The sequence below is a fragment of the Halichoeres trimaculatus genome, unplaced genomic scaffold (assembly GCF_033239565.1).
Source record: "Halichoeres trimaculatus isolate MK-OKI-2021-1 unplaced genomic scaffold, fHalTri1.1 fHalTri1_scaffold_6, whole genome shotgun sequence".
Lineage (NCBI taxonomy): Eukaryota > Metazoa > Chordata > Actinopteri > Labriformes > Labridae > Halichoeres > Halichoeres trimaculatus.
In genome coordinates this window covers 21,237,765-21,254,428 of record NW_027437184.1, presented here as the reverse complement: position 1 = coordinate 21,254,428, position 16,664 = coordinate 21,237,765, and the positions used below count along the sequence as shown (strand labels likewise).

Here is a 16,664-nt window from a genome sequence, read left to right as displayed (position 1 = left end):
ATTAAACAATGGCAACTGAAGAGCGTTCTGAGTTTTTGTGTGGTTCTGAGGAGTTGTGGTAGGGGTTCAACAAAATATACAGTTTGATCGAACTCGCTAAAATGTTTTCATTATCTAGTCTGATTTGGATTGAAGTCTGCTTGACAATCAGACATGCTCAGCCACCTGAGATGTGTAATACATAAGTTAAAAAGCTTACACATTAGATAATCTTTGCAGTACCAACTATTTCAACAACCATTCTGGCTTCTGCATTTCTTGAAATGAAAGAAAAGTTGCATCACATGACCACTTCCTTGTTTCTCCATGGTTCACACCTCTTCTTTATTCCAGGTGAGTATTTTAGTCTGTTTCTTATTACCTTGGCAGGAAACGTAATTTAAAGGAGAGTAGTGACGGCATGATGTTAAATTGCATTTAACTTTCGATCATCAATTGGGGTTGATGTTTCATAATAGACACCTGTTTGAAGTGATGGTTTAAGGTAACATTGAGGAAAGCCTGTAATGTGGTTTAACTCTAAAAAAACAGCTGTAACGTTCTCCTCTGAATGGCTCTTAAATCATATTTACAAAGAAATGAATTATTTTGACATATTCTACTGTTTTAGTTAGTCAAAATTATTTCTTTAGTACTTAAACAGTATCGTATTGTTTTCATGTTTTACTTTCATTCATTTAATATCAAGTTTTTCGTCTCGAGACACCAGCCCCAACTTCAGCTCCAGGGTGAAGGAGACCTCAAAGGGATTCTGACCAGTATGTGTGATCCACAGTGCAGGTAAGTGCTAGATAAGGGAACATAGCAGGACTCTAGTTAGGGAATGCACTTCATACCCAGGTATGTTTAAGGTGCAAAGCTGGCATCAGTCTTTAGGAAGGCATTGGGATCTGACAGTTCATGCACCATGTTTAAATTTCTTTATATTGAATATTGAACACAGTAATGGGATGGAGGGTCCTGTCTTTAAAACTTAACTGTAAAATTTAATGTATTGCTCTTTCGCTAATTTCAAAACTTCAAAATATTGGATTAATTCTAACGTTTTTTTTTACGTTTGGGGAGGATTTGTTGTTGGTTGATGGGGAGCTATTGCACTTTATTTTTAATTAAAACATCAGAAGTTGATTTACATATTCTAGAAACCTTTTATTTTCTTAAACCTGTAAAGCCAGCAACATATCTCAACACGAAGAGAGACAATTACAGATGTTTTCAAGAACATATTTATAAAATCAGTTTATATATACACTATGCGTAGGCCAATATCAGAGATACAAAACTAATCAAAGACAGTTTTTAATTCTAAGAAAGCACTTCTTAACTAGTTAGGTACTCAAAACATGACAGTCAAAAATGTTATGAAAATAATAAAAAAAAAATCTTGAAAAAAATGAAGAAAAAATCCTTCTTAAAAAAAACGGTAGGAACGGTAGGGACATTCCGCTCTTTTAATAATTTACAATAAACGACAGATTGTAAGATACAGGAGAGTTTTCTTCAGAGTTTAGTACCAAACGTAATGAATGAATTCAGAAACAAACTAAGATTTTATCAGAAAATATGAACAATGTTGTACATTTTCCGTCCTCGTCACCTGAACATTGGAAAGTTTGTGTGGCCCTATTATTCTTGCAGGATAGTAGAACCCCAGCATCAGGGCGCTTGTGTTTGCATATTACCTCTTAACTCTTCCGCTACTCTCGGATTTTCATGCCTCCCGTCAGAAGCCACCTGCTGTGACAGTGACCCCCACGGGTGCGCGCTGCCCCCTCCTGTACACCAGGCGCGCGTCACGTTTCCCTGCACTGACAGAGCCTGTTCCAAAATAGACGGCACCCACCCACATCCACCCTCCTCTCCTCGAGCTCGGTCCCGGTTCCTCTCCCCTCTCTCTTTCCCTGCCGAGGAGCTTCACGCAGTTGTCCGGTGCGTCTCCTCAGCAAGTCCTTAGTCACTCCTGGAAACCGGATCGCTGGAATATCACTCAAAGGAATAAAACCAATAGAAGGAGGAGGGGGAGGAGGATAGGACTGTACGACAGAAACAGTGAGAGTTGTCCCTGGGAAGAGGTGTCTTCCCGAAACCTGAGGTGAGCTGGACTACGTTTCCAAAGAGCCCATATGAGTGTGTGTGAGGGGGGGTGCTGCAGTGGGGTAAGAGGTGCGTCAGCTTCTTCTCCGCACTGCCGGAGAGCGCATAAAGAGTGTGTGTATAGTGATTGTGCACTTTCCCCTCCTGTGTGGACAGAGCAGATCTTGAGGTGTGCATACAGCTGCGGCTTACTTGAAGGAGCAACATACCCCCTTCCCACCCGCCAGCCCCCCCTGACTCAGTGTGTTTGTATGAAGGCCGTGCGTAATGGCTCTTTAAATTTACGGTCCGTTCATTAACGACAAAGCGCCACAGCGCGTCGACTTCTTTCTGGGACTATTTAGGACCAGAGAGGGAGGGTGGAGCGGCTGGCCCGGGTGGGACAGAGCAGTTTGTCATGTCTATATTAGGAAAGTGGCAGTGTCATTCTTTCGCTCTGTCTCAGGAGCGTGCGCCACAGAGGAGGGCTGTCTCATTAACCTGGGGCACATTTAAAGGAGTATCTCCAAGGCTTGTTTTCCTTTATTGGCAGCAAATTGTTACTCAAAAAAAAAAAAAAAAAAAAAAAAAAAAAACAAGTTTAAAAGAGAGGCAGCCAGCGGATTTTAACTCACACTCATCTTGGGGAGATGTATTTAAAGGATTGAATGTCTTTATTTGAGTTAGTCTTTTCTATTACATCCATGAGCATGAAACAGAGCTCCTGGTTAAATCATCTGCGAGTCAAAAATGAGACATGCAAAAGGATTAAATAACATATTTCAGAATAAAAGACAAGTCAAGATAATGGGATTAGTTCTGCAGAGGTCAAAACAGCAGGTAACCTGAGGGACCTCTTTTTCCCCTGTCTTGCCGCCAGGTAATAAAAACCCCTACAATTATAGAGACTCAAGAGTGATAAACAAATAAATATGCAGATACTGTGTTCGGCGTCATAGTCCTACAACTGGCCTGCAGAGTGGTTGCTGGAATGTAAATCTGCTGATAACAAAAAGCTTCCAGGAATGAAGACAGTGCCTGTCCTCTCATCAACTCAGCATTTGAAGTTGAACATAGAATGTTCAGGAGTAAAATGTGTTCCCTTGGTCACAGTTACAAACCTGATGAGTTAACTAAAGGTCTAGAAAAAATATAGGCCTGCTTGGACGCTGAAGTTGTTTTTACGTTTGTTTTTGTTTGGACCCATTTCAAAATGTAAAGGCCAGTTACAGATGATCCTGCAGAAGAAGAGCTCTGCTGCATTTGTCAGAAGTGCTCTGGGACTGCTGCAAGCCTACTCATGTAGGTTACAGTGGTTTGAGCCTTATGTAAGCCCATGCAGTCTGCTCTGAGAGTGGTTGAGTTTTAAACCACACAGGCTTCTCTCACAGGGGTTGTATCACATGAACGTCAGTCAATCTAACTCCTGGGCTTGCTTCACATTGTATCTGGTCTCCACGGCCTTTTATCTGTCCTCTGCCACTTAGTGTTGGTCTTTGATGTTCAGCCCTCACATGATGTTTGCTGGGACAATCAACTATAAATATCTACACTGATGGCAGGCATTGGTACAGAATAGTCCAACTCCTGTGCTTCAGTGGATCATGCTTTAAGGTAGTTTCCTTGGACGGCCATACATAAGCAAGTGGTCAGCCAACACAATAAACTTATCATGAAGATAAGGTAGGAATCTGTGACAACATGTATTCAATCAATTTTATGGCCCTTAACAATATATGATGACTGAGCATGAGGTCAGAATCACCCGTGTCTCAGATCTTTTCTGTTTCTTGAGTAATTGATGTATTATTTGCAACACCCTCAGTCTGTTCTTACAAAACACCACTTTGAAGCGCTTAGATAGCTACTCATCTTCAGCCTTGGAAACAGAAGAGAGCAGAAGCAGCTCACTGAAACACACTGAGTGAAGGTTACTGCTCTGCAAGAACGTCATATGAACTTTCTAAAAACTAGATTAAAAAGAGCACTGTCATTATTCTTTTTTATGATGCTGAAACTTGAAGTTTAATCATCTTCTGCTTTCTTTTGTTTCTTTCCTCTTGCCTGGCTCTACTTTCATCAGCCATGAGTCGCAGCATCGTGCGGCAGAGCAAGTTTCGCCACGTGTTTGGCCAGACGGTCAAGGCCGAGCAGGCATACGATGACATTCGTGTTTCCAAGGTAACGTGGGACAGCTCCTTTTGTGCCATCAACCCAAAGTTCCTGGCGGTCATCGTCGAATCCAGTGGAGGAGGAGCTTTCCTGGTCCTGCCAATCCATAAGGTCAGTGAGGTCAAAGGAGACACAACTCTGGGATGCAGAGAGGAAAGATAACAGGGCACCTGGTGTTTACCTACCATTGGGGTTTAGAGACAAAATTGACAGTCCCAAAAATACACAAACATTAAGTTATTAAGTGTGCATAAAACACTGAAACTCCTAATTCTTTTGGATTTCTATTATGCTAACCAGTGTAGTGCCCCAGTGCTTTGGATTAAAGCTGCGGTATGTAGTAATTTTGGCATTTAGAGAAACTTGTTTGAAATAGAATTTAAGAAATTGTCATTATGTTGAAGTTAGTGTCATTTTGTTTTTGTTAACTTAGAATAAACCTTTTAAATCTGCATAGGTGTGGTTACTTTTCCATGGAGGCTGCCATGTTTCTGCAATAACAGAACAGACAAACTAGCAACACATGATATTGAAGAAGAGAGGGGTTGTGAGTAAAAAAAAACAGATGATTGATGTTTTTGATGGTCAAAACATAACAAATAGAGGATCACACTCACCATGTGCCTCTGTTGTGTTACCAAGAGATGTGAAAGGGAGTGTTTCAAGCAAGCTGCAACCTCAGGTGTAAAAATATGAGATGATGCAGAAGTGCTAAAACCTGCTGCTTCTCGAGTGTACGCTTGAGGCTGACTCGGGAAGTACCAGAAGTCACAAACACACCAAGCCAAAAAAAGGCGTTTCCAAAGTTGAAGTCTGAATTGTTAAGTTTACTATTAGCACACACTGTACGGGGGTACATTTTTTTTTTACTTGGCTGTTTAGAGGATATTAAGATTGCAAGCTTGCCCAATGAAAGGCACAGCTCAGGTCACATGACTGACTGCCACCCTATAGTTGTACACGAAGCCCTTGTCACTCCCAATATGGCCACAATTCCCGATTTGCTTCATTTTCCGTTTCGGAAACAGACGGGTGACGTCGGGGAGACTACCTCCATGTTTTATACAGTCTATGGTTTCAAGCTAACATCTGACTAGATATCGCTGGGTTTTCCTGTTTCAACTGATCTTATATACTTTTGAGTATTTGCATGTTAAATCAGCCATGCCTGTCAATTATGAAAGTTATGGTAAGCATGTGGCCTTACTATCTAATAAACAGGCAAGTTATATTTATAGTGTGCTTGAAAAAAAGGTAACAAGACCAAAACTGTTTCTTTTTTGGTTCCAGGCTGTAAACATGTTTATTTCTGCTGTAAAAAAAAAGGGTCTTTAACATGTGTGGAAGTGGAGTTTCTTAAGGTTTTAGAGCCGGCTCCAAGTGGACATTCTTGGTATTGCAGTTTTTTTTTCTCATTTAGTATTTCTGTGTTGTTTATGTATTTATTTATTTATTTATCTATTTATTTATTCATTCATTTTAGATATGGAGTTTGCTAGTTACTTTACATAACGGGGAAAAAAGGGAATCTGTTTCACAAATTCATTCCACAAATTGTTTTGTTTGATTGAGCTTTCTTTGAACAGGTTTTCATTTTGACAGTGTCTTCCAGCAGAGGTTACAGCAGGATAAAAGAAACATAGAGGGGGCTGATGGGATAATTTGAAAATAAGTGAAGAGAAAAGAAAGAGAATTTAAGATAGCTTAGATGAGTTTTGTTTTCCTCAGTGGTCAGCTCAGTGTTCATGCACTAACTTGATTATAAGGTCAGTTAACCTCAAGCACACATGCCACGTCTCTGTCTCTCCATGTATTGTTCTGTTTCACTTTCAAACAACCGTCTCTTAAAAGCAAAATATCACATTTTCATGAACTCACTTTTGTTGATTCAGGCTGGCCAGAGATGGGTTTAGATTTCCTGACTCTGCATTTGTCATGTCTGGAGGCCTCTCTCAGTAACTGAACATTGTGTAATGTTAAGTTAAAAGTAGCTATGACAGGATTGATGTTGCATGACGTAGTCAGAAAGATGTAATGAAGAAGGTGATGAAGATAACTACCAAAGTCTTCAGTTAGCTGCTCTGTACTGGAGTCAAGTGCTGGGATCCCAAGTCACAACATAAATTAGCTTTATTATACGTTAAGTGGCTACAGACCAGACATTACGACCTGTAACTGGTTTATAACATACAATCAATGTGAAGGGACAATTTATGATACACTTTGAAATACTGCACTACAGAGATAAAAATGAGTGTGGTGATAACCCCCCCCCCCCCCCCCCCCCCCCAAAATAAGCTATTTTAGGAAAAATATAGAACAAGTTGAAGATTGACATTTAAGTGCTATAATTGCAACACAGAAAGTCAATTTTTAGATTTTGTCCAAATAAACTTGGATATGATGTCTGTTGGAATATCAACACAGTAACGCGTGATAAACAGTGATGCACACACTGATATTTTATTTTATTTATTTACTTTTTGGCGACATTGGGGAAATGGCTGTGATTCTTTACTGGAGTCATAGCTAACAGACTGGGCTATTTATAATCACCAACGTGCCCTCAATCCTCCATCTACCCCCATCAGGGTCCCCACTGGGCAACAAGAAAAACTCCCCTTTCAACGCCTCGTCGCCAGCTATAAATACACTATCTTAGTGTGTGTGTGTGTGTGTGTGTGTGTGTGTGTGTGTGTGTGTGTGTGTGTGTGTGTGTGTGGACTCAAAATTGATACTCATGTTCACACAAGGGGAACAGGAAAAACACTGAATAACCTGGAAGTGATAACATGGTTATAGAGTCCTCACATAAAATAATGTTTGACTTTGTTTGTCCAAAACTTTTTCAAAGTTCACGTCATGAATACAACTCTACCAAAGTGGTCTTGACATGGTCTTTGGTTATATCTCTACAGCTTTCAGAATAAAATAAAAAATGTTCTAAGTTGATGTTTCACTTGAAAGTCTTTAAAGAATGAGTAAAACAGAGATGCAAATTGTAACACATATTAAAGCTCCTGTAAGGGGATTTTTGCTGGTTATAAAAAGGCTGGAATCAACTCTTCCTACCTCTATATGGACCAACAAACATATGAAAAATTATCAGATGAAGACAGAATATATTTTGGCATTGTTTAAAGTCAGACCCTGCCACTTCAGAGTAAATCAATCAAATGAAATGATTGACTTCATGCTGCAGACACCAGCCCTCATACATCTTCCCCTTGTGAAATGTTTGACTTTCAAAAGGAAGCAGAAAGACATTTTTCATTATATAGCACAAAAGATTACCTCTTTGTGTCTAAAATGGACAGAAACCAAACATTTCACACAGAAGCTTAAAACTTCATCAGCTGATGAAAATGTGTGATGGGAATCAATGACTATTTTAGGTTTGTCTTACATGAAGTTCACAAATGTTAGAGAGTATTTACCACCATGTCACCGTGCTTTATCACTACTGTGTTTGTGTGATGCTGTGGGTTGCAGACAGGTCGTGTGGATAAGAACTACCCACTGGTGATCGGACATGCTGGGCCTGTCCTCGACATCGACTGGTGCCCTCATGACGACAACATCCTGGCGAGCGGCTCAGAGGACTGCACTGCCATGGTAATGACACTATGTGTGTGTACATAACGCTGTTGTTGAGGTGAGGGGGTCTGAGTGGGACAGAGAAGTTGAAAACGCATGTGGAGGAGGTTTTTTTGTTTGGTGACTCAGAGATTTGTCATACAAGTCATCACAGCCAGGTCTGCATGCCTGAAGGATAAGTGGAGTGAATCAGTCCAGGGCTCAGCGTGTCTACCTGTCTGACTGTTTCCATATCCACCCACCTGTTCCTGCTCGTGTCTGTGTCTTCATCAGTCTGATTCTCAGATTCTTTCCTTAACAGACTGAACAGACTGTCATCCGTCAGCAATCGATCTTGTTACTGTAACACAGCTGTTTATCCTGATACCGCGACATCTTTCTTTTTTTTTTTTTTTCTCCTGTCTGTTTAAAAGTCAGGTAGAGGGACATTTCACTGTGGGTATGTATGTATGCGTGTATGTGGGATGCTTTACAGAGTGGTACATCTTCTTTGCATATAATCTTTTATTTAACCAGGTGAACGCCTTGTAGAGACTAAAATCCCTTTTACAAGAGTGACTTGTGCCAGACGGCAGCATAAATTCAGTTACATACAGTATATTTGCAGTCAATAATATATTTGCACACACTCAGTTTCCATCCACTACAAAACAGTTTGCAATAAAAACACAACTAGAAAAGCACTCAGAGAGAGCAGACCTCCGCCAAGCATATTGTGATTGTCATGCAACATTTTAGTCCTACTTTAATGCTATACTCCCTTTCAGCAGACTGTCTGCAACAATTTGGTGTTAGTTGCAGGTTTGTACCACAATTTGTTCCCTGACAGTGTTGAAAATTATGATGAACCGGTACATATTTCATATTCCAGATCTTAGTATCCAGAATATTGCCAGGATCTGGATCGTACTTTTACATATGTCAGAAATTATGCTGACCTTGTCTTGTATTGTTTTGCAAAGCAATCCGACCATTTATCATGGACTTATATACACATGTGCAGAAAACGGCCCTATCTCATAATAATAAAGAATCCTTTAAAAAAATCCTGGATCCATATGATGATCCTGATCACCTCCAAAATTTAATCACTTCTTCCTTATCCCATTTTGAACATTTCCTGAAAATTTCATGAAGATCCGTCCATTACTTTTTGAGTCATGTTGTTCATTTGTATGCACACAGAGTGTCAAACGACCGCCATCAGTCTGAATGAATCTCCTCTACCTTCCTCTACCTGTCCGTTTCTCTGGACTGAGTGCAGGCCACAGAAGCTGTGGTGCTGCTTTCATAACTTGTTATGACTCACTGCAGGTTTCTACTGCACTCCATGTTCATAGCTGTGTTCAACCAGCAGAGGTCACTGTGAGTCCTTGACTGGGAGATAAAGAGAAACATTCCTCATCCGGACACAGCTGTGATAAAAGCATGTAGATATGGACTTAACACTAATTAACATTCATAAAAACAACTTTAACTTGTGGATTTTTATGAGTTGACACATTTTGCTAAATGCTGATTAAAGTAGTGAATTTTTTTCATCATGATCATTATGATGATCATAATGATTACGCTGAGTGAACTGATGCTTCTGAAAGCAGGATATGGGAGCAGAGCTGCTCCACTGACACAAATGAGAGCATCTTCAAGAGAATTTCTAGGTGATTTAGATTAATCCAAACTAATAAAAAGGTTTTTTTTTTCCATTAAATGCCTGAAAAATAATATAAATGTCCCTCACAGGAGCCCATAGCTCAGAGGAACTTTAATACATATATTTTATATGAAAAAAAAGTCATGTTTAATGAAAATATAACCAAGAAAACACTGATTCTTGCATTAGATAAGACTGTTTTTGTCACTATTTACTTACTTACAGTGGATATAATATGGATGGAAAACTCATTTCTCTTTCGAGCCATAACAGAGCTGAATGTGAAAAATGAATCAGCTTGAACACTTATTGGAATTGTCTTTAATATGGCTCCATCTCTGGTCCGCTCACAGTTGCTTGACTGGTGAATGACTTGTTGTGTCTGATGCTGTTCGTTTTACCAGCTTGCACAGCAAATTTCCCTCAGTGGACAATAAAGTTGAACTTGAACTTGGACATGATACACATGAACTGGATCAGCTTATGATGTTGCCAGCCGCTGTGAGTAGCTCAAATACAGACACATTTCCTTTTCCCACAACACACAACCAGACAATTGGAAAGGCTAATTATGAAATAGAACAATCTGTATCATAGCTCTTATTAGTGAAACTACACCCTGAAACATTTTTTCTTGTGTTTACTTTGTGTTTCAAAGACTTTCCAGACAAACAGTTTTCTAACAAGTCAAGTCACATTTTTTTTGTTGCGTACTTGTGTTCTCAAATGTTCGGTATGCCATCTATGTAAGCATGAATCAGACTTCTTTGTTTGTATCATGACAACAAATGTGTTGACTCAGCATGTTTGTGTGTAACTGTGGACAGATTTGCTCACATTTGTTCTCAACAGCATCACAGAAGTCTTCGACTGCATTGCTGTGTCTCTGATTGCAGCAGCTGCTGGGTCCTTTGTGTGTGTGTGTGTGTGTGTGTGTGTGTGTGTGTGTGTGTGTGTGTGTGTGTGTGTGTGTGTGTGTGTGTGTGTGTTTTGGTAATGCCTGAACACAGACAGGCAGTTGCAGCTGTCCAGATTTGGCGTGGCAGAAAGGCCATATCTGTGATGTCATTCTCCTCTGTCCACAGAGAGGGATCATTGTGTCATCAGAAGTGGCTCATTAGAGTGTGTTTATGTGTGCGTGAGTGCAACGGGGACAAGACCGTGTGTGTGTGTGTGTGCCTGTTTGAATCAACACCACCTGCTGTGTTGGAGCTAAAAAGATTCCTCTTGAACAAAGATTTAAAGGTTGCTCTGATATGACCCCGAGTTGTGTTTTCATTTTTGATATGAGGTCTGTGTGTTTTTATTGCGCCGTTAAGAGCCTATAAAATCCCACCATGGGTCAAAGTGGCACCTGACTGGGTCACTCTGTCATGCTTGTTGATTATTGGCTATTTATGGAAATGCTCTGACATAGCAGGTGCAGACCTTTCAGTCAATAGAGTGTTTGTTGAGTGAATCTGGAGGGTCAAAGAATCAAAGGGGCTGTTCGCCTTCTCAGATAAGATAAAAAATATGAATGATACCTTTTACAGGTGGAGTCTTTGTAATTCGTAAGCCTAGTATTTTAAAAAAAAAAAGACCCCTGCAAAAAAAAAAAAAAAAAAAAAAAAAAAAAAAAAAAAGAAAAAGTTAAACAAATGGATTACATTTTAAAAACAATATAATTATTAAATTGTTAATGGCTAGTCTACATAAATAAATAATTAATAAAATGGGCATTTTTCTGTTACATCACCTGATTTGTAATCTTGTTTGTTTGTGATATCCATTCACTATTTTACCTTTGAAACTCTGCAGATCACTGCACACACTGTAAACCCCAATAAGTTACCAGAACTTAAAAATTTTGAGGCAATCGAAAAACCGAAAATTTTTAAGTTGATAAACTTAAAAGTCAAAAGTTTACCAAAACTCAAATCTTTTGATTACTTGCTACTAGTATCATTTGATTAAAACAAAATTAAAAATGTTCATTATGCCAACTCAATAATTTTTAATATATATTACTCTAAATTTTCAGCTGCATCAACTCAATCACGTTCAGTTAATATGACTTAAGTTTTCAGTTTTCAGTGCATCGGAATACGTTACCAGAACTTTGAAAAGTAAGTTAACAGAACTTGAGAAAAAGTTAAAAGAGTTAAAATTGCAATTTTAACTCATCACAAAGGATGTGTCATATTTAACTCCCAAAACTGAAACACGTCCATCATTTATGTTGGTTTTTGGAATACATGTTTCAAAAGTAATTTCCTTGTTAAAACATTGTTTCCTTTTCTTAAATTACACACATGTGGGAGACAACCAGAAATATTTATTTCTCACTCAAAAGAGAATTTCTAGTTTTCTCAAATTTTAAAGAGCACAATTAATTTGGTAAATACAAACTAAAATTTCTTAGTCCCCATAAAATTTGTGATGTGAATTAAGTGTATTATTATGGAAAATGAAAGATCTCGGCTTGGGTTTTAAATCATTTAGTTTTTTTTTCTGTGTTGTGAGCGATGAATTTTTACACACAGGCTTTTGCTCACATGGGACCTACATGAAGACCAACAAGGGCCCGGTCTCAACCCATTTAAGGGCAAATCTGTAGGACCCACATGGGGGGGGGGGGGGGGGGGGGGACTCCTCTGCCCATGTGGGACCCAAATGAAGCCCAGCAAGGGCCCACCATCAGCCCATCAGGGCTAACACACGTGAGGCCTCCATGGAAACTGCGGACAAATTTAGCTGGGCAGCCATACTGGGCCCCACATATCAGCCCTAGTGGAGCCCAACTGGGTCCCACATGAGTGTGCTGGCTGGGCAGAATCATTTTCCAATAGAAAGGTTTGGTATGAAAGTGGAATGACAAACACAAGACAAGACATAGCCTACTACAAGGACGCGGTCACACTGGCCAACCGTGCCCTGCTTAAGCATGATTCACTTCTCTGCTTTGGCACACTTCGGAGCGGTGGGCTTCGGCACGGTTTACTTCATGCACACGCACGCGGACAGCGCGTGTGAGCCACGACGTATGATCCCCGCGAGCGCATCTCTCGACAATACTTTAAACAATACTGGAGTGTTAGACGGCTGTGTCGGGCCATAACAACTTACCATAAGCCAGAAAAGTCTCTAAAGTTGTAGCAGTGCTCTCTGTGTCTTTGTGCTGAGCTGGGGGGGGGGGCAAACGTGCTTAAGCACGGCACGGTTTGGAGTGTGACCGTTTAGATATTCTATAACTTCAAGTTGTGAAAATTCTGTTTAATAATTGGAATATTACTGAAGAAAGCTCGGACTTTACAACACTTTACACTTTGTCTACTACCTCCTGTGTACAAATCACACACAGGATTATGTGGGTTGTTATAATTTTTCTCACTTTTCTCCTCCAGGTGTGGCAGATCCCTGATCACACATTGACCCGCCCCCTCTCTGACCCCATCGTGGTCCTGGAGGGTCACTCCAAACGTGTGGGCATCGTCAGCTGGCACCCCACTGCACGCAACATCCTACTCACTGCAGGTATGACTCACACACACGCTCACACTCACTCACACACACACTCAGACCCCATGTAACAGTTGTTACTGGTTAGGGTTAGTGAAAGTGAGTTTGACAAATTGTGATAATCCCTCTTCAACACCTCCCCAGGCAGTGATAACCTGGTTATCATCTGGAACGTGGGTACAGGTGAGCCCCTCATCTCCATGGACGACCACCCAGACCTCATCTACAGCGTCAGCTGGAACCGAAACGGCAGCTTGTTTTGCACCACCTCAAAGGACCGACGTCTGCGTGTTTGTGACCCCCGCAAGAGGGAGGTGGTGGCAGTGAGTAGAAAATATTCATCTGATGCTGAACGCTACTCTGTTGCCTGAAATAAATCATCCAATCAAAAACTCTGAAGCTCACAATCAACAGGGTTCATTATTCACTTTGTCTGCACAAAAACAGTAAAGTAAACAATTTTGACGTGTTACAGGGACATTTACCAACCCACATTATAGTCTTGCATTTCAGATAAGCACAACCATAACATTTAACAGATTCTTTTGTTGATAAAAAAAAGTTATATATGCTATGGCAAAAAAAAATAAAAAATAAAAAATAAAAAAAAAGGAATGGAGACAAAAAAGCTTTTACTGATCACTTTCTTTCCCCGTGCTGCTGAATAGGAACGTCTGGCTCCACATGAGGGGATCCGGCCAATGAGAGCCATCTTCACCAGAGATGGAAACATCTTCACCACAGGATTCACCAGAATGAGTCAGAGAGAGCTCGGACTCTGGGACCCGGTAAACATAGATTCACATTTCTCATTAAAATAAATCATGACGTTTTATGCCTTTACTTTCTACATATTGTAGTTTTATTTGTTTCCTCAGACAAACTTTGAGGAGCCTCTTGCAGTGTTGGAGTTGGACACAAGTAATGGGGTGTTGTTACCATATTATGATGCAGACGCAAACATGGTTTATCTTTGTGGCAAGGTACGAAAGTTGGAAGGTCATTATAATTACTGAATCAAGTTATGAAGCAAATGCATAAATCTCTGTGTCATGTTTGACATGTTTCAACCTCTTGTTCTCACTTGCCTGTAGGGAGACAGCAGCATCCGTTACTTCGAGATCACAGAAGAGCCACCATACGTCCATTACCTTAACACCTTCAGCAGTAAGGAGCCTCAGAGGGGGATGGGTTTCATGCCAAAGAGAGGTGTGGACGTCACCAAATGTGAGATTGCCAGGTAATGAACTGACCTCAGCCTGGTAAAGGCTGAAGATGGCCTTTATGGGATACTCACAACAAGGAATCTGTACCTTTTACAATTGAGACAATAAGGTACCAATGCTCGGTACATGGCAATCGGTATTGGTACTCAGCGGTACTAATTTTCTGTACTTTTGTGTGGTGATAAGTATCAATTTGTTTTATTATAAAATCTCAAAGTTTTTCAATCTAACATATTGATTTCTCAATGTTTAAACTTGCAATGCTGAGTTGTACGCCAAAAGCAACCACTGGCTGTTCTTTGTTCAGTTCCTCCTCTCCTCTTCTCTCCCTTAAGGTTATTTAAGCTCCTGGACAAGAAGTGCGAGCCCATAACAATGACAGTTCCCAGAAAAGTGAGTAACCCTTTCTCACCATAATCCTTTTTTCAGTGCTTTCTTAAAGCTTACTCACACTCAGCATCTTCTTACCGCACAAACCGTCTTGTACAGTCGGACCTCTTCCAGGACGACCTGTATCCAGACACAGCGGGCCCCGAGCCCGCCATGGAGCCTGAAGAGTGGCTGGATGGCCGTGACGAGGATCCAATCCTGGTGTCCATGAGGGACGGCTACGTGCCACCAAAGAGCCGAGAGCTCAAAGTGGCAAAGAAGAACGTGCTGGACTCCAGACCCACCACCCGACGCAGCATGTCCACTTTGGAAACCAACAGTCTGCCAGTAAGTAGTGGCATGCTGAGATTTGACTTCTTAATGTGCACATTTTGTTTATACTTACTCAAGTAATAATTACAATAATGTCTCTGGACATCCTCTGGCAATTATTACAGTTATCAAATTCAAAATGTACACACATAAAAACTGCTCTAAACACACACTGTCTGACAGGGTCGGAGCACCAGCTGTCAGCTAGACAACTATCTGTTTACCTTATTGCAGCTAACGCCTTTTTCTGTTATTGATTATGATAATACATATTGTAAATAACAAAATGTTTTTCAAAACACACATGTAACAGGTGTTAAATTTTTTGGTAGTTGCTTAAACTAATGTAAAATCAGTGCATGAAATATAATTAGGTTTCCAATTAAACAGTTGAATAAACTACCATGGTTTTTTCATCATATATATATAAATGCATAGAATAATGTTAGCATCTAGGCCTTTGATGCGCATTTTCACTAACATTTATAATTTCTAATGTCATTGTAACACATTTCTGTTTATCTCTCTTCCTTTTGAACCTGCCCAAAAACTCCCTTCTTTATTTCAGTTTATTTTTCCTAGTTACTCACTGTCCTTGACCTATTTTTCCCCTTCTGTTATTCTTTATCCTTAAATCTCCCCTCCCTTTCACTGTCTTTTTTCCTGTCCTCCTCTGTTTCCTGGTTTTCCTTTCTTCTTCTCTATCTTCTTCTTCTTCTTCTTCTTCTTCTTCTTCGTCTTCTTCTTCTTCCTGTCTTCCTCCTCCTGTCCAGCCTCAGTTGCTTGAGAGGCTGTTGGAAGAGATCCAGAATCTCAAGGCCACAGTTTTGTCCCAGGAGAAGAGAATCTGTGACTTGGAAGATAAGCTTTCCCAGTACACCAACGGCACCGACTGACGCGGATGAAACATGCTGTCTGAGGACCTGGTCGAATTTCAGAGCAATGATTGTAATTCATAGACACATTTCCCCTCCATTTACACAGTATTGCCTTTAGAAGCGACAAGGCTGCGAGAAGATGAGTGTGTAGGGTGTAAATGTATGTCGACAGTCGAAGAATTTTGGAAAAACACATACAGTATTTAGTGTTTTCTTTACAGGATCGGCTCTCTTTGGTAACATACACACACAGACGTATCACACCTTTACAGAGGTTTGTAAAAAGAATGAAAGGAGTGAAAAGTGGACTATGGCTGTAGTAAGTCAGAGGGACACAGGTATGATGATTTAAAGAGATGAGGAAAGTCAAAACTTTTTAAATAACAGTTTAAGAAAAATATACAAAAATAGCAAAAATCAAATGCCAAAAAAACATTCTGCTTTGAATGCTTTTTTTGTGGTTCTGACCTCCCCATACTTTATACACTGGTCTTTCTCACACACACACACATACACACACACAAAGAAAGACATCAAGCACACACCACTACAAATAAACCTGCCTGCTCCTCGGGCAAATCACTGACCAGTTTATTCAAAGGAGTCCTGCTGAAAACTTTTCAAAATGTAAATAGTTGAAAAAGGAAACAGGAGAAGAAGTGTTGAACTTGTAGCAAAATGTGAAAGCCAAATGTTTTGTGTTCTGTAAAGGGTTATACATTAAGACACATGAAGACAATAAAAACTGTGTTTTTTAAAAGGTTGTTTTCAGGGTATGTTTGTTGTCATAAGCGAAGTGATGAGCTCGTCTTTAAAGATCCCAGTACGTGGGATGGGATTCATATGCACGCTTTAGTTTCT

General features: G+C 40.1%; 1 protein-coding gene across 2 annotated transcripts; it reads left to right on the top strand.

The window, feature by feature from the left end:
* Positions 1–1,797: 1,797 nt before the first annotated feature.
* On the top strand, positions 1,798–16,569 carry coro6 (coronin 6). Of its 2 annotated transcripts, none has more exons than XM_074673099.1 (11): positions 1,798–2,092; positions 4,157–4,356; positions 7,738–7,860; positions 12,883–13,012; positions 13,142–13,320; positions 13,666–13,785; positions 13,876–13,980; positions 14,092–14,237; positions 14,559–14,616; positions 14,713–14,940; positions 15,494–15,688. In XM_074673099.1, the coding sequence occupies exons 2-11, from the start codon at positions 4,159–4,161 to the stop codon at positions 15,557–15,559; spliced, it is 1,353 nt and encodes a 450-aa protein (XP_074529200.1). In that variant the 5' UTR covers positions 1,798–2,092; positions 4,157–4,158; the 3' UTR covers positions 15,560–15,688. The 2 variants fall into 2 exon arrangements, with proteins under 2 accessions (XP_074529200.1, XP_074529199.1); XM_074673098.1 differs by lacking the exon at positions 15,494–15,688 and adding an exon at positions 15,699–16,569 and having other exon boundaries at positions 1,801–2,092.
* The last annotated feature ends 95 nt before the right edge of the window (positions 16,570–16,664 follow it).